The sequence below is a fragment of the Oryctolagus cuniculus genome, chromosome 10 (assembly GCF_051225735.1).
Source record: "Oryctolagus cuniculus isolate XC-2025 breed Fujian yellow rabbit chromosome 10, ASM5122573v1, whole genome shotgun sequence".
Classification (NCBI taxonomy): Eukaryota; Metazoa; Chordata; class Mammalia; order Lagomorpha; family Leporidae; genus Oryctolagus; species Oryctolagus cuniculus.
In genome coordinates this window covers 40714468-40738796 of record NC_142876.1, presented here as the reverse complement: position 1 = coordinate 40738796, position 24329 = coordinate 40714468, and the positions used below count along the sequence as shown (strand labels likewise).

The 24329-nt window shown below is 39.6% G+C and overlaps 1 protein-coding gene and 1 pseudogene across 11 annotated transcripts in view; one reads left to right on the top strand and one right to left on the bottom strand.

Annotated features, from left to right (window-relative positions):
• Window positions 1-24329, top strand: part of KIAA1328 (KIAA1328 ortholog) — a 336489-nt gene that overhangs the window by 290970 nt on the left and 21190 nt on the right. For all 10 annotated transcript variants that reach the window (XM_017344119.4, XM_002713504.6, XM_089305780.1 and 7 more), the window contains one exon: window positions 6559-6667. In XM_017344119.4, coding sequence (XP_017199608.4) covers window positions 6559-6667 — 109 coding nt within the window. The remainder of the gene's footprint in view (window positions 1-6558; window positions 6668-24329) is intronic.
• LOC100353777 (large ribosomal subunit protein eL32 pseudogene) lies at window positions 21505-22065 on the bottom strand (annotated as a pseudogene). Its single transcript, XR_016214557.1, has one exon. The product of XR_016214557.1 is annotated as a large ribosomal subunit protein eL32 pseudogene (transcript).

Genomic DNA, 24329 nt, shown 5'->3' with positions numbered 1-24329 from the left:
CCAGGATAAGTACCTGGCTCCTGCCATCGGATCAGCGCGGTGCGCCGGCCGCAGCAGCCATTGGAGGGTGAACCAACGGCAAAGGAAGACCTTTCTCTCTGTCTCTCTCTCTCACTGTCCACTCTGCCTGTCAAAATTAATTAATTAATTAATTAATTTTAAAAAAGTCAAGAAGATGGTGGGGTTTTTTTCCTTCATTTCCTTTTTTTTTAATTGTGATCTAATGTATCTACAGTAAAATTGTACAGGTCTTAGATGTGCAGTTTGATACATTTTGACAATTGCATAGACCCACATAACTACTGATTAAGACACAGTTCATTTCCATTATCAGTGAAAGCTTCCTCATGCTCCTTTCTAGCCAGTCCCCTGTGGCCTTTCTCCTTGGCTTACAGATAGCTGCCTTCTCGCTGTGTCCTCACGTTGCCTTTTGTTTGTGTATGCTTCCCTGGTGTCTCTCCCTCTTCTTGTAGAGTGCCAGTCATACTTGGTTGGAGCCCACCTGTAGGACCTCATTTAACCTTAAAGGTAAAGGTTAAGGGTTAAAGGTTAAAAGTTTAAAGGCCCTAGCAAAATACAGTCACGCTCTAAGGAGCCACAGGGGTTTAGGACTTCAATACAGAATTGGGGAGGAGTGGGGAAAGTCACAATTCAGTCTCCAACAAGTATTTTGTTTCCAATTTTTATGCTTTTTTATTTCTCATTCTTACCTAATAAGATTGCCTAAGAGTTCATTGCAATGTAGAATAAAATTTTAAAAGTGGACTGCATGCCTTGCTCTTCATCTTGTAGGGAAAGCCTTTCAACCATTAATTCTGATTTTATCAGAAGTGTGTTTTGTAAATCCTATCATGTTGAGAAAGTTCCTTCCTAGTTTTCTGCAAATCTGTCACAGATGGGTGTTGAATTTCATCAAGTCTTTTTTGCAATGGTTAAGATGATCATGTTTTTTTTTTTCTTCTATTAATTTGATGATTACTTTGGTTGAGAGACACTGCTGTAAAATATCTTTGTGTGTGTATGTGAGAGAGAGACAGACAGAAAGATTATTGTCAAGTTTTGATATCAGAATCATGCTAGGTCACAAATTATTCAAGAGGACAGCAGCAAAAGTAGTGGAGCAGGTACCTCCAGCAGCTCATCCCTCTCCAGAAACACAAAATCTTGGCAAAAAACTGTCAGAATCAACTCTATCAAGGCTCTGGAAGATAGTGAAGGATTTCTGGAGGAGAAAATGGTTAACTGGGAGAGGGACCACCGAAACATGCTAGGAGACTTTGCGGAGTTTGAATTTAGCCTTGCCTTATGCCCCTTCCTGCTCTGGCAACAGTCTTGACCATGGCGGCCCAAGTAACAAGTGTCAGTACCTGGTCTCCAGAAATCATGTGCCCCGTGTTGGCTGGTATATGCATTCCCAGTGTACTGGACAGGGGACCTTTTGTTTTGCCTGATTCTGAACAATCTCAAGGCAGGAAAGTAGCCACATATAGGACATTCTTGAAATTTTGAAGGCCAAATGAACAAAGTCTACTGGTCAGAGCATAAACTATTTGAATAACAGTTTGGCATTATTTATTAAAGTAAAGGTCAAATAGCCTACAGCCTAACAATGCCATTCCCAGTTATACATAGCAAAGAGAATTTAATATACAAGATAACTTAGTTTAAAATGCAAGAGATCTTCAAAAATTTCATGGAAAATATCATTACCTTTTAATTCCATTTTCCATGAACTTTTTTAATTTCTCTCATGTGTTCATAGCAGCTGTATTCAGCTAAGATAGGATAAGTTATGGTAACAAGTCTACAAGAAAAGACAGTGGCTTAAAGAACAAGAAGATGTTTCTTTTTCCTGTTATGGGCCAGCATGAGGATTCCTGTTATAGCAGCAGCTCTGCTCCAAAGAATGATGACTGCCATCTTCATGTGCCTTCAAGATCACCTTGGGCATTGCAGTAAGCAGTTCAGCAAACTTGCTCCATGGACCGAATGTAGCCTACTCCCTCTCTTTGTGAATAAAGTTTTATTGTAACACAGCTGTGTCCGTTTTTTTTTTTTTTTTCATATGTTGGCAGCTGCTTTCGTGCTACAGCAGCAGAGTTGAATAGTTGTGACAAGAGTCATATCTGGCACACAGTGTCTAATAAATGTACTACATGACCCTTTACAGAAATCTGTTGATCCTGTCGAAGCAGGTCAGCAAGGAGAGAGAAAGGTATGGAAGAGAACACACGTTTATAGGACAGACCTGAAGTGGGACATTTAATGTCCTCTGTTTTCTACCTGACCACACAAAATTACAGAACTGAGACATATAAAGTAGCAGTGTTCTCAAGAAGAAGGAAAGGGTGCATTTTGGTGGATAACTGGCACCCTGGGCCACAGCAGCATTCTTCATAACAGCCCCAAACTGGAAATACTCCATCTGTCCATCAAAAACAGAATGGATAAAAAGTCAGATATGCTTATAGTGGATAGTGTGCTAAAGCAAAGACAACAGGCTGCACCTACATTGACATAAATCAACATGACAGACATCATATTAAGCAGAAGAGGTCTCAAAAAGGATGTATGGGGACCAGCATTGTGGCAGCATCTCATGTTTGTACCAGTTCAAGTCCTTGGGCCCCTGTGCCCATGTGGGAGATCCAGAAGAAACCCCTGTCTCCTGACTTTGGAAGTGCCCAGCTACAGCCATTGTGGTCATTTGGGGAATGAACCAGCTGATGGAAGACCTCTCTCTTGCCTTCCCCCCTCCCCGTAGCTCTGCCTTTCAAATAAATTTTTAAAAAATATATGTAGTACTTCCTATGTTTATAGATTTCAAAAGCAGCTAAACTAAATCACTTTTTTACCAATAGACGAATGTTAAAATTATGAAGAATAGGAAGGAAATAATGATCAGAATAGTGGCTGGCTCCTGGAGGCAAGAAGACAGAGGATGGATACTGGTGATGGATTGGATGCTAGTGCTTTATTTCTTGATCTGAGAAGGGTTACATTGGTGTGATTTTTTTGTAATTTATTCTTTATACTAAACTGAATAGATAATCAGCTGTCTTTGAAATGCAAAATAAAACAAAGAGCCAGAGACAGAGTTTTCCTAATCACTGTGCTCCAAGAAAAAAATTATCTTATCATGCGATATTGATTGATGGACAGGCAGACATAGACCCAGCTACATATAAATAGAGCATGATCCATTATTTCCAGTTCCATCTGTGCATGCAAAAAGTACATGTTTATCTATATAAATGCATTCACATATGTTATACACACACACACACACACACACACATTTATATATGAAATTGATCAGCCTAATGGATAGTAGAATTGCCAGCACTTTCACTTTTTTTTTTTAGATTCATCGTATTTATTTGAAAGGCAGAGTTACGGTCGGGGGGGGGGGTGAGATTGAGATCTTCCATCCTCTGATTCACTCCCCACATGGCTGCAACTGCCAAAGCTGGGCCAAGCTGAAGCCAGGAGCTTCATCAAGGTGTCACGTGTGGTTGTCAGGAGCCCAAGGACTTGGGCCATCTTCCTTTGCTTTCCCAGCACGTTAGCAGGGAGCTGGATCAGAAGTGGAGCAGCCAGGACTCAAATCAGTGCCCATATGGGATGCTAGCGTTGCAGGCAGTGGCTTAACCTGTTATGCCACAACACCAGCCCCCACTTTGACTTTTATAAAGCATATATTGTGTGTGTATATGTAAATGCATAATTTCATGAATATATGCATGATTGTTGGTATATTGAATATTAAATCAATGTTTATAGAGAGAACAAATACAATCAAAAACTGATAAATACTTTTCTAGAAGCTTAGTAAGCAACAGAGCTTAAATAATTAAGAAAAAGGGCCGGTGCCTCGGCTCAATAGGCTAATCCTCCGCCGGCGGCACTGGCACACCAGGTTCTAGTCCCAGTCAGGGTGCTGGATTCTGTCCCGGTTGCCCCTCTTCCAGTCCAGCTCTCTGCTGTGGCCCGGGAGGGCAGTGGAGGATGGCCCAACTGCTTGGGCCCTGCACCCGCATGGGAGACCAGGAGGAAGCACCTGGCTCCTGGCTTCAGATCAGCGTGGTGTGCTGGCCGCAGCACACCGGCCGCAGCGGCCATTGGAAGGTGAACCAACAGAAAAAAGGAAGACCTTTCTCTCTGTCTCTCTCTCTCACTGTCCATTCTGCCTGTCAAAAAAATAATAATAATAATAATTAAGAAAAAGAATAGTTAAACTTACATTCTTAAGTACACCTTAGAGCAATCATCCTTAACCTTCATGGGTTAACCTTAACATGTACAGTTCAGTGAAGGCTATGGTCCTGTTCCCCAGAATGATGGATGAGTACCTATGTGCACATTGTTGTGCCTACAATTATGAGGGATTTCACACATTCCTCAATTAAGTTTGTGAACTATAAAGTTTCTGGTTGCCCTCTTAAAATTTTTTCTTTATATTGTTGCCATCAAATGTCAGTTGTCTCAACCAAACATTGACGGTAGTATCAAGACAGAAAAATAAGCATAATATTCAAGTCTTACCTGATACCTGCATTCTGTCACTACCAGGAATGGCTTTCTTCCTCTCACCTCACTGCAAATCCCTTTCAGTGGTTTCTCCTTTTTTATTTTTAACTTGGACACACTTTATAACTTTATTATTCTCTTTTTTTAATTTTTGTATCCATGGATCAGTAATTAATTGAAAATTGTTATGCATATGAGAGAATCAGATCACATGACACAAAAAAACACCAAAAAATAAATACAAAGCCTAAAAAAAGACACTCAGAGAATAAAACATGTTCTAACAGCACAGAAGACAGAAATAGATTTAGTAAACTCAAAAAGAAATCAGAAAATGCTATATAGAATAAGGGAAATAAGTTAGAATGCATGTAGCTTGAAACTCCTGAAGCTGGACATAGGTATACCATAGAGACCAGGAATGCTATTTTCAGTTATATATACTACAGAAATCTGTATCTATTTATATATTAAAATCATGTACAAGAATAATTGTGTTAGCATCATTGGAAATAGCCAAAAACTTGACATAAGTGGGCAAAGAGAATAGTAGTCTGGGATAATAAGTTGTGGTGTATTCACACAATGGCACAGTATACAAAAATAAGCATCAGAAAAAACAGATGCACACGATCTTGGACAAATGTTACAAACATATTTTTAACAAATTATCCAGAGATAAAAGATACTTTACTGTGTGATTCTACTTATACATATTCAAAAGCAGGAACACTAATTTCTATTTTTAGTTAATAGAATAATGAAGCAATATTAAAGCTAAATAATATGCCATCCACACTATTTTTATACTCTCAAAATGTTAACACCCACAAATAAGTGAGAATATGTGATATTTGTCTTTTTGGGACTGGCTTATTTCACTTAGCGTAATGATCTCCAGTTATATCCGTTTTGTTGTAGATGTCAAGATTTCGTTCTTTTTGTGGTTGAGGAAGAGTTCATCATGTACATAAACCTTTCAGTTATTTCTACTACTTGTCCATGTTCATTTCCCCCTGACATTGCCCAGGATTCTGCCCGGGCAGCAAAGACCAGTTTGGTCTCTTTTCCTACTGCTGCTACTATTTAGCACTCTGGAAGAAAAAAATAATAGTGGATAAAGAAAGCTGCCACCTGCAGTACCAACATCCCATATAGGCATTAGTTCAAGTCCCAGCTATTCCACTTCCAATCCAGTTCTCTGCTAATGTAACTGGGAAAGCAATAGAAGATGGCCCTGGTACTTGGGCCCCTACACCCATGTGGGAGACCCAGAAGAAGCTCCAGGCTTCGGAGTAGCTCAGCTCTGGCCATTGCAGCTATTTGGGGATGAATGGAAGACCTCTTTTTCTCTCTGTGTCTGCCTCTCTGTAACTCTGCCTTTCAAATAAATAAATAAATCTTAAAATAAAAAAAGAAGAAATAAGTAAAAGATCAGAGGCCAGCTGGTCAGTATTTTCAGAACTATTGCTTGGGAACTTGCCAGTGGCCCTAGAAAGAACAGTTAGCTGAGCCTCTCTTTCAGTTAAGATGTTTTAGTCTGATATAGAGTTCTTTAAAAGAAATTTTCAAGATTTATGTTTACCTTAAAAATTTTGGAAAGGGTCAGCTCAGTATGGAGGACTTAGGGGTATAAAGAGCTGGAACTTTCTGTTTTGTCAAAAAAGATATTTTCTTATGAGAGTTAAAGGGAATAAAATAAAATCACCCACCTTCTTGTACATTTTCACAGTGAACCCAAATCAGCAAGAATATGATAGGTAATCAGGTTTCAAAATAAAAGCTCTAGTTAGCCTGATGTTGCAGAAATTAAACTTTTTTAAAAAACAAGACATTGTGGAACTTTGATGTTTACAATACCAAAACAAGTCACTGAGTTTTCCATCTGCCATTGTTCCATTGTAGGGAGAACAATGGCCTGCTTTTGAAGCTTGGGAATTTCTAAAATGTCAGTTCTATTACTCTGAATAGACTTTTTTCATTTCTTGTTGTTGAATGCCAAAATTATTCTCTTTATTGTGCATACAGGGACAATGGCAGGAGTTAGAAAAGACGCATCCACATCTCCTATGCAAACAGGAAGCCAAAAGGAGCTTGTAGCCACATCCTCATCCTCATTCCAACCCAGCAGCTCTCGGTAAGTTTCAGGAATCATTTGCTTTAATGTTCTATATACGAAAGCATTTTTGAGATCCATTTAATAAGGAATGGGGAAATTTTGATATCCTTAGTAGCTATTACTCAAGAGAGAAGTCTTTATTTTGAAGCACTTAGATTTAGACAGGTTAAACCACATGAAGTCCTTTTCTTTATATATGTACTTCCTTAATTGTCCATGGTCACTGGCAAGTATTTATATGGAAATCAAAGCTAATCCTATCCTGTATCAGAAGAAGCTAGCTAGCAGCAGGTTCTGACCCATTTGTCCTGGAATGGTTCTAAGTGGACGATAAGTTAAACTAACTGAGCTAATTGATATTGGAAATTATAATACCTTTTGTGCTAGTTAAAGGGTGACTACCATTAACATACCAGAGGCTTTGGAAGGGTTAATCATTTGATCAAGCTTTTCAGGAGTCAAGGAAAGAAATATTTAAAAATCTCTCGTGCCTAATAAGCCAACTCCCATACTACACATTTAAGACTGAATATATAAACATCAATGCTGAATATATAAACATCAATACCAAAAGGGCTTGCTTTATGTTTCCTTGGGGATACGTTTGGTTTTGAGCACTTAAATTCCTTGCATCTTAGCAAGATGAATATAGATTTTAAGACTTAATTTGTAGTTGATTCAAAGTCCATTGGCTTTGCAAAGTAATTAAATGCCCAAGTTGTGGGTCTCAAATCTGATGATTTTAAAGATGTACTCTAAAATTTATTCCTTTGGTTTGTGGTCATTTCAAAAGGGAGTGAAGAATTATCTTTTCCTCCTCTAAAGAGTTGTATTTCAGCCAAGTCCTATAGAGATACTGACCAAAGAAGCCAAATTTAGACATCCTTAAGAGCTTAGTGTCATGCTAATCATGGCTCTTACTGCTGTGGCTTTAATTCTGGAGTTAGACAGGTAAGCATCTTAGAGAAATTTTGAGGATAACAGCATTTGCCATTAATATCTCTTCTGGGTACCCAGCACTCTGCCAAGCCCTGTTTATAAATTATCTGATTTAATCTTCAAACCTCATGAGATGATATTACTATCATCCTCATTTTCAAAATCAGGAAACTAAAACAGAGATTTCACTACTTATCTAAGGTCACAACGCTGAGTGGCAGGGCCAGCATTGCAGACTCAACCCCATTACCTTAAACACTAATAGTCACCTAATAGTATACCACATTCTTTCTCAATTTCTCGTATGCTTTTAATAGCACCATTGTTGGGTCTTATTGCCAAAGACCCACTGTTAGTTGTGATCCTAAAGTGTTGATGTGGCTCCCTCTTTGGACCAATTAAATTGTGTTTGGAAGTTTGTGCTCTAAGAGCTTCCATCCTAGCTCACCTTGAGGGACTGGTTGGAATGAATAGAGGTAGAGAGTGGAGATGGTCTGTATTTTGAATCTCAATGGATTTTCCTTTTGTTAAATAGTAAAATGAGATCTCTGATATCACTTTAATATGTTTAATGTTTCTAAAGGTTTATATACAAGCATGAAAAAAGAAATAAAATGTTTTCCCATAAGGGTTTTGTGAAATGTCTTCAACACATTTTCTGAATGAACCATATCACTTCATAGAGTTTGACAAGCTGAGGTAAAAATTGCACTGAGCACTCATATTTATGGACTTATGAAAAAGAATTCTGTATCTTGATTCTTAATGCTGCAAATCAGCTAAATATGGATTCTCAGGAGCTTCTTAAAAAATGAACATTTGGCTAAATAAAGCAGTGTGCAGTGTACCAGATTTTATCTTCAGAAGTACACAATGGTATATTACAGGCCTGTTACACAAAGTTCAGAGTTGAAAAACAAGATTTAGTACTATGAAAATCAGTTACCAATAAGGCATAGTTGTTGCTTTCCAGACTTCAGAATCAGGAATATTTTAATTGTTTTTATTTCAAAGTTTACGTTTCAGTTACGTGCAAACCTAATGCACAAGAAAAGGGTATTGTCCTTCCTCCCAGCAGACCTTTCAAGGCACTCAGGAGAGCATGGGGAAAAGCCTTTCCTCTGTCCCCCTAAATTCTAAGACTTTGCAAGACTTTCACGAGAGGACAGAATGGTTCAGATGCTGATGAGTGGTTCAGATGAGAGACAGATATTCCTTTGTTCTCTGCAAACACCTTAGAAGAATCCAGTGGTTCCATGTACAGGTGAAAAAAAACAGGCATGGCAAAGTCATCTTTCTCATTCACAGTGTGGGTTGTTAATTGTTCCCTCTGCTGGCTGTCAATATAATGTGAAATTTTCATTCCCCATTCAAGATGGAAAAAGTTGTGGCTGAAAATGTTAACATTTGCATTTTTATTTGTTGATTTATTTAAAGGACAGCCTCTCCTATAGCAATCCATCACTTGGTGACACCCCAAATATGAATAATGTATTGTAGACTTGCGGTTACAATGTGTAATAAGTGCTAGAGACAGTAAAAGAATGTTAACTATTTTGAAAATGTAATATTTATCGACTCATAAAGTTTATTGCTTTCGAGGTTCAATAATACTGACCATAGGACATTAATATCACTTACACTGATTTTAGCTGGGCACCTTTATATGTAGAATATTCATCTCTCTCATGCTAACAAAATAAATATGTAATTTACAGCACAAGCAAAGAGAGTAGTAGTATAGCTTTCCACGCTAAAAGCCACAATGCTTCTTTCTCTCCATTTCACTCATCCTCCAGCACTGATACATACCCCTGAGCTGTGCAGGAGAGTGAGTGGTCATCCTGGCACCAGCGGGTGGTTGGAGCTAAGTGATTACACTTCTTTCTGCTTAGCTGGAACAGGCAAACCCACAGACTGTTCCACCTGGAGGGGAGTGGAGGGACTTTTCTCCCTGTCATCCTGAACAGCTGGCGGGTAGGTGAGTGAGCCTTGGCTCCAACAGAAAGTTGAAGAAATCTTGAGGTTACCATTTGCTTCTCAAATGAAAGTGTTATGAGCAAAAAAGCTACTGATGATTCACTCTTATGTGCCTTTCAGAAGTAGGTGTGTCCATCACCAACAATAAAGATCTACTGTACAGGAAATAGCTGGTACCCAGAGTAAAAGCAGTAGTGTTAATTAGCAGCCATCAGCTGTAATTGTCATCTCCATTAAGATGCAGAATTATGTGTTTCTCCGTTATAAATTACCTTTCTAATTGTACTTGATGTATGCCAATTTAATCAAAAAGTATACTTGCAACAGGCAGATATTTGCATTAATGTGGATTTGGATCTCCAAGTCTTTCATTGAAATTTGGGAAAAGGGTTTTACTAATACTTCAGATCCTTCCTCTGTTGGTGTCTTTCTCTGTTGGGTATGTAGATGTGATACATTTTACATTAAAATGAAGATGGTGTCTTGTGGAACTGTTCAATGTGACAGAAATCCTGTCACTTTTTAAAAATACTAGTGTAGTTTCATTTTCTCAGTCATATAACAATGCAATGCTGATTGTACCAAACTAATAAATAGAGACAAATACTAGGCATGCAGCAGCAGAATTAAATTCTCAGTCCCTGTAGGGAAGAGTTGCTAAGTCCTCGTCTCTCTGCTCTTCCATGTCTCATTGACAAGTTACAGCCTGCCCTCTTGCCCCTGCTCCCACCTTTGTGTGAGATGTGGAGGGAGAACGGCAGATCTTATCAACACAAGCCCCACTAGCGACTTTTCTTAAAACATTTGTTTATTTGAATGGCACAGTTACAGAAAAAGAGGGAGAGACAGAGAGATCTTCCATCCATTGGTTCCCTCTCCAAATGGCCACAATAGTCAGGGCTAGGCCAGGCCGAAGCAAGGAGCCAGGAACTCCATCAGGGTCTCCCACATGGATGACAGGGGCCAAACCAATGGGGCCATCTTCCAGTGCTTTCCCAGGCCATTATTAGCAGAGAGCTAGATTGGAAGCAGAGCATCCGGGACTCCATCTGCTGCTCCAACATGGGATTCTGTCATTGCATGCATCAGCCTAACCCACTGGGCCCCAACACCAGCCCCCACCAGTGAATTTTTTTAACTGAAACTAGATTTATTCTATTTATTGAAGGTACTGTTTTATCTCTCCAGTTTCTTTTTTTCTTTAGAAAGGTTAGGTTTTTTGTTTATTTATTTGTTACCATAACTGGAAGTGCTGAAGCTTTTCATTTCCTTTTGCTTTGCTTCTTTTTGAGTTATTTGGGGAGTGGGGTTGTTGATTCTGTGGAGCTTGTTTTTCTTGACTTTAGAGAGAGATTTGAGTATGTGCTTTCAAAGACTTGATAGCTTATTTGGGGACTTTTAAAAAATACTTTAATTTGTTCTTTCTTTAAGACCTTGGTCCTTTGCTGTCCAGTCTTGTGCTTAATGTGTTCCACCAAATTTGCTGTTTCCACCTTGCTGAGCTTTCATGCTGCCCTGCTCACAGGCATGTGTTGCACGCAGCTGACTAGCAGGTGGCTTGTGAGATCCTGGGACCACACTCTACCAAGGCCAGGCTGGAAGGACTTTTTGTCTTGGACATGGTCTGAGGGTACTTCAAAAAGTTTGTGAGGACTGGAATTAAAAGTATGAGTTGGGTGTTGAAATCCTTACTTAAGGTATACTAAGCTGATCTTCTGTATATTAAGATAATCGAAAATGAATCTTGATGTGAATGGAAGGGGAGAGGGAGTGGGAAAGGGGAGGGTTGTGGGTGGGAGGGACGGTATGGGGGGGGGAAGCCATTGTAACCCATGAGTCGTACTTTGGAAATTTATATTCATTAAATAAAAGATTAAAAAAAAAAAAAAGTATGAGTTGGGGATGGGGGTGGGGGGATGGCAAGGCAGGATTTGGCCTAGTGGTTAAGTTAACAGTTAGGAAGCCTATGTCCCACATGGAAAATCCTGGGTGCTATATCTGGTCTGGCTCCCGGTTCCAGCTTTCTACTAACGTGCATCCCAGGAGGCGATGGTGATGGCTTTTAAGTAGCTAGGTCCCTGCCATCCACATGTGAGAACCAAATTGAGTTCCTGGCTCCTGGCTCCCCTTCTTTCCCTCCTCCCTCCCTCTATCCCTCCCTCTCTTTCTGTAATTCTGATATACATAAATAAATAAATAAATCTTTTTTTAAATAATTGTTTATTTTTATGGAAAAAAGTTTTTTCATAATGTAAGAAAAATGTATACTATTGAAAAAATATGCATGAATTTCTAAATGTTTTTGCACCAAATAACTCAAGCTTTGTGAAGTACCCTTGCATGTATTTATCTTTGTTTTTACCTTAAGTAACTTGACATGAAAATCCAGTCACTTCCAGCTCCAGATAAGATAGGATAGCCTTTAAAGTGCTAGGGCATTTGGGGCATTTTGGTCTTCTGCTGTGCTGTGAAGAGAGCAAACATGTCTGGATTTTTCTCCCTCATTCTCTCTCAGTTATAAACCAAGCCTTTAGCCCGTGGGCAGGTCAGGCACCATTTGGTTGCCTATAAAACACTGCCAATAACCAGTTAGATTGAAGAGAAGAAGAAATTGTGGGGAGCAACTGAGACTAAACTAAATTACTGGAACTAGGACTAATTCTATGCATCTGATCTCCCACAACATGGCGCTGGGGAGGAGTAAACAACTCCTACGCAGCTGCCTCACCAGTTTGACTGATAAGCTGCAGCAGCTGATCCTGCTCCTGATTGGAGGAGAGCAGTGTGCTCGGCGTGTGGGCAGCAGAGCATGGATTGGTGGAAGAGGACTATAAAGGAGGAGAGAGACAACATGCACCAGGAACATCTGAGGAACTTCTGAGCAGCCCCTGAGAGAGCCGGCCGGTGGTGTGCCACTCCTCCGCGGAAGCAGGGAAAATGGCGGGGGTGCCACCCCTCCGCGGAGGCGGGGGGCCAGCAGCAAACCCGGGAAGAGCCAGACAAAGAGAACAGCACAGGGTTCGGTGTCGTTCCTCCGCGAATGGGGGAGCGACAGAAGAAATTGTATCTCCGTGCTCTTCTTGATTGTAGCAGTGGTCTGTTGTATTTTGGCAACAAAATTCTGGATTGACAGCTGCCAGGGGATTCAAAACCTATACAAGAAATGTATTTGTATTATACTAACAAAAATATATTAATACTGAAAATTATAATTATCAGTTTCACAATACTTTGCATAATACTTTAGAGTTGACAGAGTACTTTTAACATGAATAATTATATTTAAATGGCACCCTAAACCCTGTGATGTAAGTAGTACTATTATCTCATTTTACAATGAGGAACTGAAACTTGAGAGAGACTAAGTAACTTTTCAAGGTCACATAGTAAGGAGGCAGAAAAGAAGATTTGACTCCAGCTTTTCTAATCCCAAATTTCAGTGTTCTTTCATTTATCCACACTGCTAGAAACTTCATTTATTCTGAAGCATAGGCACTGAGCTGATAAAATCCTGGTTAAGGGAGGAATCCATCTTTTATTGTTGTGAGTCGTTTTTATAACTTGATAGGAAGAAATTCAGTCACATAGAGGAGTGGAGGTGCTGTGGTTCAGTTACACACAACAGTCAAAGTCCTACATTGATGCCCAGAACCCTAAGGGTAACCAACTTTTTAATCAGACTTTCTTCTCATCTATGCATCTGTATAAATATTCTAAGCACTCAGCCAGATTCCCTACGTGCCTAGCAGAGGAAATGATGGTGTGTTTCTCTTTCAGTGATAGAGAGGGAGAAGCTAAACCAAAATGCTGATCCTGTGCCAGGGCTGTGTGATGCGTTTGGAGACACCCCTCACTGCCTCTAAATGATCGAGTATGCCGGCGATGATTGTTTCTGAGTGCCTGTTATACACCAGGTGTTGTGTTGAGCCTGTGCAGATGGGGGCTTCAAAAAGTTCATGGAAAATTTGTATTATCTATCTAAGTTTCATTTTCCATGAAATTTTGAAGCATCTTAAATATTCATTTATAATATGTTTGTACAAATGAAAAATTACTATACAGATTTTTAAAAAAAACTAGTAATGCTCAGTTTCAAAATGTTAAGGAGAACTTCTAAGATTTGTCAAAATGACTTCCTAAAATGTAAGCTTCTAGGGCAGGAACTAACAGTTCAGCTGTAGCTGCCCTCGGGGTAGCAGTTTACTCACAACACACAATCAAAATAGCATTGACTATAATGTTCCATTTTGAGGATGTGTAAATAGCAAAATAAATACAAAACCTCCAGAAATGATACACACCCATTGAGGGCAATGAAAAGGACCAATCTAAAAACTTCCGGAAAAAAAGGTATTGAATATATAAAAGAAAATAGGAAATTACATATATACCCGTCTCCCATGTTTAACCAGCAGAGTGAAAAGTCCTGTGCCGTCCAAGCGTGTTTTCATTTAGGTAAGTTAATAACTTGAATTCCCTGCCAGCTGCTACATTACCAGCAAGAACAGTTGAATACATGGGAATTCTTATATGTTTGATGAAAAGGTATTGCTTTCAGTTAAGCCATGATATTGGACTGATCCTTCAGTTCCCACTGTTAAAAGCATTCATATAACCATCCATTCTTCGTGTACACATTGGCTTACATGAGGGCATTTCAAAAAGTTCACAGAACATTTAATTAAAAGATAAGTTCATTCTGGCTCAAACATTTTTTGAATCCATACATACGAGGGTTCTTCAAAAGGGAATTATCCTTTAATTCTCATTTTCCATGAACTTTTTTGAAGTACCCTTCTAGTGTATATAAATTAGAAAAGTAGAAACCTAAACTAAGTAAAAATGACAAAGATGTAGCATAATACCAAGAAATGAGTGCAGCTTGAGGAAGCTTATCAAGGCATTCTTACCATAGGAAGGATATAGAAAAATATCTATTATCACAGCTTGTATTCACTAATCACTTGGATTTCTACTGTCTGGCTTCAGAAAAATCTTTCTAAACGCTTAAGTTCTAGGTGATGAGATTTTAAGGGATATTTATTTTATTTTTCATACCTTTCTGTGTTTTCCAAATGTCCTACAACAATATAAATTACTTACATAATTTATAAAAAAACAATATTTAAAAAGAAAACAAGGTAACACATTCATGGGAGGCAAACCCAGCTTAAAATTTTACACAGTAGTTCTAATTAGTTGCAAAAGCCCTAAGGTTACCTGTGGCCTGTATCACATCAATATGTTACTTGTTTTTCAACCCAGCAATAGGTGAGGATTATGCTTCCTTCGTGTGTCTTCTCCAGGGTACTGAACTCTGAAAACTACTATGATTAGTGACATCTGTTCAGTATTGCTACTTCAGCTATCATTTCACAGTTTTTAGCCCCATGAACTGCTATTTCAGAGTTGTTCATTTGGTCCAAGGTCAAAAATTCCCTTAACTTCCACTCTTAAGAAATATTTGTTGAGTGTCTCTTACTGTTCATGGCACTTTAATGTTTTTATAAAAATGATTTTAAATGTTACTGAATGCAATCCTCACAGTCATGAGAAAGTAAAGCTCCAAGAGACAATTATAGAATAATTAAGAGACCAAGTGTGGTAATTACAACATGTAGGTTTATTGGTCTAGGTTTGAATGCTAGCTATGTGATTTTGAACAAATCATTTAATTTAATCTATAAAATGGGAATAATAATACCTCCCTCATAGGCACATCATGATGATTAAGCAAGATGGCCTATGTAAAGTACTTTGTGATGTAAAGCACAGTCCTGGTATATGGGTAAGTGTTTCATAACTAGTAGCTGTCATTATAGAACCTCCCAAGATCACACAAGCAGTAAAGAGCAGAACCGGGACTTGGATAAATCCAAGTTCTGTGTATGTACCCTCACGGATGGGGTGAGGTTGCTCTCAGAGGTAAGTACTGCAGTCATATTTTTCACTCTGACCTTGCAAACGTGCCTGTTGCTTTACCCCTCTAAGCCTGACTCGTCATGTGATAATAAGAATATTCATAACTATCTTATAAATTTGCTCAGAGGATGAAACTTGATAGGCAAATCCTTTAACATGATATTTAGCCATATTGGGCACTCTGTTAACTTTCTTCTTCTGTGCTCTGGAAAACAAGACTTGGTTGGAGACCAGAACAGTGCATGTGAGTGATCCTGGCCCCTCTGCCCAGTGCCCTGAGTCTCAGTGCCTCTGCAGACATGTGGCTTATGAGATACTGCTGTTGGATTTTGTCCCCATAATTAGGCCTTTCTAAAGGTTCTTAAAATGTTTAATTCCTTTAGAGCAGTGGTTCTAAAATCTATCTAGCAGCAAAACCTTGAAAATGTCACTTGAACCACGTGAAATCTAAATTTTCCAGGATTCCATCCCATCCATCTGAACCTTACCATTTGTTAAGAGCTAAAATAAAAATAAAACATATATATGTAAAATAATTAGTTTATTTCAGGATATCATTTAAACTTCCCACCAGAAATATTTGAGTTTTGTGCTGGTCAGTAGTTTAGAAATGTCAGGAATATAAGCAAATATGGCACCATGCTCTCTCTCACTGTCTATGACTCTACCTGTCAAATAAATAAGTAAAAAAAAAATAAATTTAATAATAGTGAAAAGAATATTTATGGAAAGGACAAAATAATGGCTAATGGTAATTGGCTAATGTGTCTTCACACATAGGTTTTTCATAATATGCATCTCTCATGTATTATGAAAAAAATTGGTGCCAAAGTAAATTCATACATTTAAAACCATTTTTCCATGAATTTTTTGAAATATCCTCATATGCACAGAAAGTTGTTTGTAAATGGTAGAGGGAAATATGTGAATATTACTATTTTCATTAGCCTTAAGTTTCTGGATTCATGTTATCACCAAACACCTTTTAAAAGAATATGAATGAACTTGTGCTGTGAAATGAAAGAAACATTACAGGTTGGTCTTGAAGCTGAAGGGCGATTGGTCACACATTACCTATTTACGTGTTAAGATTTTCATTGTTTTTCCGTGTGTCATGGGCACACACTGAAGTATGACTGTGTCTCAGATTGTAAGTTCACCATTGTGCTGCTGGGCACCCAACCCTAAATGCTTATGAAAGGCTTAACTTGTTGGAACATATATGTCATAGCAGGCAAGGTGGGGGGAACGATTACTGTTCCTTCCTTTGGGATCTGGGAGAATCTCAGAGGGGTTGGGATTGTAATAGAATAGAGACCCTCTGCTTGCCACATGAGCTACTTGAAAATGGGACAGTAACTAGAGTTGAGAAGAAAGTGTCAAGCCCAGTGCCAGCCCGGCAAGGTAGAAAGCTGACAAGGCTTTTAGACAGTTGCTTAACAGACAGTTGTGTTTCTTACATGCATGAAGAAGTCATCCTTTCTACATTTTGGCAGTTTAAAAATATTCCAGATGAATAATGATAGTAAATAGTAAGGTATAATAAAAGAGGTAAGATGAAAGGCTTGCTTAGCCATGGGAGTTATTTTTCAGCGTTGTATGATAAATAGAAAGATGCTAGGAATGATGCGCTGGGGCTCTTCTTCTTCCTGGAGGTCTCGAGAAAGCTACTGAGGTACATTCAGATGGATGGCAGAGCTGGGGCACCTATCAGTACATTATGAGGGAAGAGATGTTCAACTTACTGTTTCCAAGAGTCGCTCTTCCCTGTTCCCTGGAACAAGTCTGCCCTGAAGAAGTCACTCAGTCATGTACTTGGCACTTGGTGTGACGTGATGAAGGCAAGAAGTATTGGCCCTGTGACACCTGCCCTCTGGGTCCTCAGCCGATGCCCCTTCTTTCCATCCAGCACATTTCTGCTGTCCTCAGTCTCAGCTCTCAGCTGAGGGATGTGCTACTCCTTGAGAAAACTTTGCTCTGCACCCACCACTTGGGAAGCCCCCACGGCCAACGCTTGTCTTTGGCTTTGGAATGACATGGACTGGTGAAAGAACCAGATTCTGGTTACAGTCAAGGCGTGGATCATGACTGTAACATTAACCCCTACTTTACGGTAAACAAGCTAATTAGTGGCAGAACCAAGAGTGGCACTGGCATTGTTGGGAACGGTGAGCCCACCGTGGACCTTAGGGGAGAGAAGTCTCTGGTAATTGCTGACATGTGTGAAATGAGCCACCTTCAGCTGTGATTGCAGTTTCCCTTTGTTCCTACTAGAACTTTGTAGCTTCAGTAAATGCATGCTTCCCCACAGCTGACCCCAATTCTTTTGTCTTCTCCCTTTGGATGTATAAGCATTTGTGTGAACAGCAAAATGTTGCTAGTGGTGTCCAAACTGCAAGTCACATGGCATTGACTTTTATTCAAACCAGTTTTCATGGCAGGATTGAAGCATTGTATCATTTCTTCAGCAGTATCTTTTGTATTCATGTGAAAATTTTAATTTCACGCCCTGCAGACTTCATGCTCTTTTGTGCTCTCTCTACTCCTGTTGTGTAAAGAGTAAATCCCTGTATCACTTTCATTTTAGATTAAAGAAAGTAAAATTGATCCATTTGAGATCTCCAAACAAAGACAAGAAAAAATCTGTTGGCAAAAAGCCATTGTTTAAGAAAGAAGAAAAACAACACTCTTTGCAGATAACATGACTTTCCCTATGGGTGAGTCTGGTCCCAAGTCTCAAAAGAGGCAGCTGCCTATCCATAACACTGGTTACTGGTCCCATTTCATTAACACAGGTTATCATGAATTTCTTGATTGAAACACGGATATCCTCAAGTGTTTGGGTATGAAAAACAATCAAATGGGGCCAAGATATTTTATTAACTACACAGTTTATTTTAAAAAGAGATGGGATGGTAGAGAAAGCTGTCAGTATAAGGAAAAGTCTGGAATAGATTAATAACAAACACGATGGAAACAAATCAAATCTTATTAGTTAAATTGGCTATTTGGTTAAATTTGATTTTTTGAAAAATGAAGTAAAAAGCCTAGGTATAGAAGTTTCTCATATTAAAGATATAAGATCAAAGATATCCCAGATTTAGTGTTAGAATTAAATACCATAAGCAATAGCAAATACATTAATGCCTAAGAAATGTATTCATGTAGCCTTTACAAAAATTTTGAAATATTCTGTGGCCCATAATAAACTAATCATCGTCAATATCTAGTCAGACTTCAACTGCTAACTAAGAGTCATTAGCTATGATATGGGCAGCCAGCATTCAGCTCCACACAATATCAACTATAATCCCTTTCTAGAGGATGGGTATAGGGATTAGGAAGGATTCTTTTTTTTTTTAAAGAAAACTTTTATTTAATGAATACAAATTTCATAGGTACAGCTTTAGGAATATAGCAGTTCTTCCTCCCATGCCCACCCTCCCACTCCCACTCCCCCACTCCCATCCCAACCCCACTCCCTCTCCCATCCCATTCTTCATTAAGATTCATTTTTATTTAACTTTATATACAGAAGACCAACTCTATACTAAGTAAAGATTTCAACTGTTTGCACCCACACAGACACAAAGTATAAAGTACTGCTTGAAAACAAGTTTTGCATAACTCATGAAACAACTCATTGAGGACAGAGGTCCTGCTTGGGGAGTAAGTTCACAGTGACTCCTGTTGTTGATTTACTAATTGACACTCTTATTTATGGCATCAGTGATCACCTGAGGTTCTTCTTTCAGCAGTTAAACCCAGGAGGTTTTAAATAAGCTACTAACTTTTTTAAAAGATTTATTTATTTGAAAGGCAAAGTGACAGAGGGAAAGGAATAAACAGAGAGATCTTATGGTTCTCATTCCCTAAATGGCCACCACAGCCAGAGCTGGACCAGGCTGAAGCTAGGAGCCAGGAACTCCATCTGGTTCTCCCACGTGAGTGGCAGAAACCCAAGCACTTGAGCCATCATCTGCTGCCTCCTCAAGCACATCAACAGGAAGCAGAATTGACAGCAGAGGAACCAGGACTCTAACCAGCACTTGGATATAGGATGTGGAGGTCCCCAGTGGCAGCTTAACCTGCTGTACCACAATGCCCACCCCAAAACTAATAACTTTTAAAGAAACTGATACCAGTGATTTGGCAATGATCACTTCAGCATTTATGCTTAGTTGAGACAACTGTAATAGCATTATAGATTTTTTAAAATAGCATTTAAATAATCTCTAAGCCTACTCTCCCATGCTGTATATACTGTATTGATAACTGTATAAACCACTGCCATAATTTTAGTAGCTGGTATCTTTCTTTCCAATCTTTTTCTTTCACTTTTTAGTGTTGCTCTTTCTTTAGACAAAATTTTTCTAAATTATGAAATACCTGGAAGCTAAAAAAAGCAGAAACTCATCACTGTGTTTGCCATTCTGTAAATCAGTAAGAAAAAGGTAGGTGGAAATTAGGTGTGCTAAACACAATTGCCTAGATTGCAGCGGCAGGGTTGATTGTTGGAATGAGAGTACACATTTTTCTCTCCCATTTTATTTTATGGAAATTTAAGAATGCTATGGTGTGAAACACATTTCCCTTTGAATCTAGACAGAAATTTAATCTGAAGTAGAAATCACTGCTATAAAAAACATGATATATTTCAAAAGTGACACCCACCTCTATTTCGTAGGTGAAAAAAAAAAAATACATGTTACAGTTAAATCCAGGGAAGGTATTTGGCTTAGTGGCTAAAAAGCCAGTTAAGATACAGTGTCTGGGCCGGCGCCGTGGCTCAATAGGCTAATCCTCCGCCTTGCGGCGCCGGCACACTGGGTTCTAGTCCCGGTCGGGGCACCGGATTCTGTCCTGGTTGCCCCTCTTCCAGGCCAGCTCTCTGCTGTGGCCAGGAAGTGCAGTGGAGGATGGCCCAGGTCCCTGGGCCCTGCACCCGCATGGGAGACCAGGAAAAGCACCTGGCTCCTGGCTTCGGATCAGCATGATGCGCTGGCCACAGCACGTCGGCCGCGGCGGCCATTGGAGGGTGAACCAACGGCAAAAGGGAGATCTTTCTCTCTGTCTCTCTCTCTCTCACTATCCACTCTGCCTGTCAAAAAAATAAAAAAAGATACAGTGTCTGGGTTCAACTCCCAATTCTGCTCCTGATTCCAGCTTCCAACTAATGTAGACCCTGGAAGGCAGCAGTGACTGGGTTCCTGTCATCTACGTGGAAAACCTATATTTAGTTCTCAATTCAGTCCCAGCCATTGTCTGCATGTGGGGAGTGAACTAGTGAATGAGAGCAGTATGCTGTCCCTCCTTCCCTCCCAAATAACAAATAAGTTACATCAAGCAATTAGAGCAAATCTTGGTGTAGAGGAAATCTGTGGTTACGTGGAATCTTCCTGGTTAGGACAAAGATGGTGCCTAGAGGTTGCCACTCAAGCTTGCTGGTTGCCCTTCCGCTTTGCCAGTTTCCAGAGGCAGAGGCAACTTCAGCAAACTGCATCACTCCACCTTTCTGGGCATCTGCAGTTAGAGCTAAGAAAAAATGTTGTTCTCTTGCTCTGAGCCCTTGAGACACCAAAATAATGCTGAATTTTTACCCAAGCATGCCCTGTTTATTCGTTGTTTTACTCCTTACGTTTATCATTGATATTGACCCTCACAAAGCATATCACAATGCTGGTCCAGTGCCAACTATAACGAGCCAGGAGACCCTGGCCTCCCCATCGATTTTCATCCATCTTACCTGTTCACACCTGTTATGTTTCAATAACAAACTTATTGGGCTTTTCCTTGTCATTCTATTTTCTAAATTCTTCCAAATCGGGATAGGTGGTAGATCTGTCTTGAGTTTTCTTTATTATTATTATTATTATTTTATCGCCAGAGCATTGGGAGAAACCCGTTTTGGTAATGTTCCCTTAAAACTCATGTTTTCTTCTCCATCAATTTCTGCTTTATCCATTCCTTGTTTGACAACAATGAAATAGTTCCACATATTTGGACACACTTGTTTGTTTGTTTGTTTTTTCCGGTTTTCAAGGTTTTATTTAAACACAAATAAAATGCGCACCCGAGCCGCCTACTCATTTTCTTCACTGCGCAGCCTGGCGTTGGGATTGGTGACCCTGATGGCCAGCTGGGCCGCTCTCTCCACAATGGCTTTGCGGTTCTTGGAGGAGACGTTGTGAGCAATCTCTGCACAGTAGGATTTGTTGCACATCAGCAGCACCTCCTCCAGCTCCTTGACGTTGTGGACCAGGAACTTCCGGAAGCCGCTGGGCAGCATGTGCTTGGTCTTCTTGTTGCTCCCGTAGCCAGTGTTGGGCATCAAGATCTGGCCCTTGAATCTTCTCCGCACCCTGTTGTCAATACCTCTGGGTTTCCGCCAGTTACGCTTAATCTTGACATAGCGGTCCGACTGGTGGCGGATGAACTTCTTGGTCCTCTTTTTGACGATCTTGGGCTTCACCAGGGGTCTGAGGGCGGCCATGGTGCCGAGGAGAGGGCAGCCACCTCCGGAGGCAGCGCCGAGGAAGAGCCACACTTGTTTTCTTCTCTGTTGACTCCCCTTCCTTTTTTTCCTTTCCACTGAAGAATTCTACCTTCCGTAGCATCAATAAAGCCTTTTGAAAGAAGTTGTGCCTGTAAATCAGATACTGTTTCCTGCACTTTGTTTTTTACTTAAGAAGCATCATGAACACAGGTGTGTTTAAGCACTTCATTCAATGTATCAAAATGTGGTCACACATACTCCCTGAAATACTACCGTGTTCGAAGTGGTTAACAAGTAGCACTTTAGAATCTTCTTTTATGAGTCCCTGTGCTATATCTTATTCTGCCCTAATAACAGAGTACCATGGGAGTAACACTAGGTGCGCTGTAACCACGTTTTATCATGGCCGGGGTCATGGGCATTTTTATTGGAAGAACAGCTTGGGTACCATAAAGCCCATTCAGCATGGCTTGTATTCGGGGCACATCAGCTCTTCACCCACAGTGCATCATTTTGCATTTACTAGGGGAGTTGAGCAATACCTTTTCCAGCATACACACAGTGTATAATTGACTTTATCCACCTCACAAGGTTAACTATTCCTCATCTCTAGTTTCCCTCTGAGGTACCAGTTGAGGGTCATGTATTACCCCAGACCTGCAGCCATATTCAGAATTATCCTGACCAACCATTTAAGTAAAGTCTCCTCTGGGAACCATCTGTACTATCAGGTAAGCGGGTGAGCTCTTTAGCTGTGTGTCCACTGAGTTCTCTCCTTTCATGATTTTGCCCTCTGTGTCATCTTCTTTGTGACCAGAGCACAAGGGGTATAACCGACCGTGTTAATTTGGAACTATCTGTGGTCTCTTTCAGGGAACTCCTGTTTCCTTTCGCTCACAATCTGTTCTAGTCTCCCAGCTTCCACTGTGCTACTGAGAGCAAGTGGAATACCTTAACCTTCAGCTCATTGCTTCTCCACTAAAGCAGCCTTGAACACTTGGTTTTACTTACATCTAAAGACAACAGCCAGTGGCATACACAAAAAGCAATTGTGTGTAAATATATAGGGGGTAGAAGGTGTTTCTCCTTTGTTGGATTGTTCTCCCTAATAGGTTCATGTTGAGGTCATAAAGTCCATCTATTCATATTTTCTCTCTTTGAAAGCATAGACAATCACAGAACAGAACACTACCATTCAGTTTTGTAATCTTAAATTTTGAACAAGGCACGGATGAATTATTTATGCTATGGAATGTATTCTCAATAAAGTGTAGCATAAAATGGAATGAATGCATTACATGCCCTGAACTTTCTAAAGTGCACACTAGTACACAGGGTAACCTGGCATCGTTCTGGCCTAGTAGCATTTACAGGGCAAGCGCTTCTTCCTCCCGGTTTTCTGTATTAGGTTCTCCTCTGCTTACTCCTTTACCCACTGCAGCCTAGCAGGCAAAACTCTTCTTCTCCAAACTGCCCAAAAGTGCTTGTCTCTCAATGCAATGAAGGTTAAAGATCTATAAATTTCACTTTCCTGCTGCCTTTCAGCCATTCTAAATTAGACTTTAATTTACAATTAGTAAGAAGCTACAATTCTGTAGAAAATGGAGCATTTTATATTAAATGATCATTATCTAACAGCATAATTTCACAAAATAATTAAAATGCTAAAAGACAATATAAGATGTCTTAAGTTTTTCTTATTGTTTGTTTATTTATTTATTTGAAAGGCAGAGTGACCAAGAGGGGAAGAGACAGAGACATAGAGAGCAACTTCCATAAGTGGGTTCACTCCCCAAATGGCTACAATGGCCAGGGCTAGTCCAAGCCGAAACTAGGAACCAGGAACTCCATCCTGGTCTCCCAAATGGGTGATGGGAGTATCTGGGCCATCATCCCCTACTTCCCAAGGTGCAGAAGCATGCAGCTAGATGGGAAGTGTAACAGTGGGGACACCAGTATGGGATGCCTACAATGCAAGAGGAAGCTTAGTCTGCTTTTCTATAGTGCCAGTCCCATGATATCTTAGGTTTTTCAGTTCTGGAAACTATAGACATAGGAAGAGAGGGTGATAATTTTTTAATTTTTAAATCTGTATACAGATCCTGCTACAGTGACAGAAATAGTTTTTAAATAATTTTTTATAGTTGCACAGATGATCAGATGTTCTCAAATTTGTTTTCTCTATCTTATATAAAATACCACATATTGTAAGATTTTATTTATATGAAATGTCCAGATAGGTCTGTAGAGATAAATAGTAGGTAGTGCTGATAGCTGTACAACTCTATGAATAAATTAAAAACCACTGAGCTGCATACTTTAAATAGACAAACTTTTCTATAT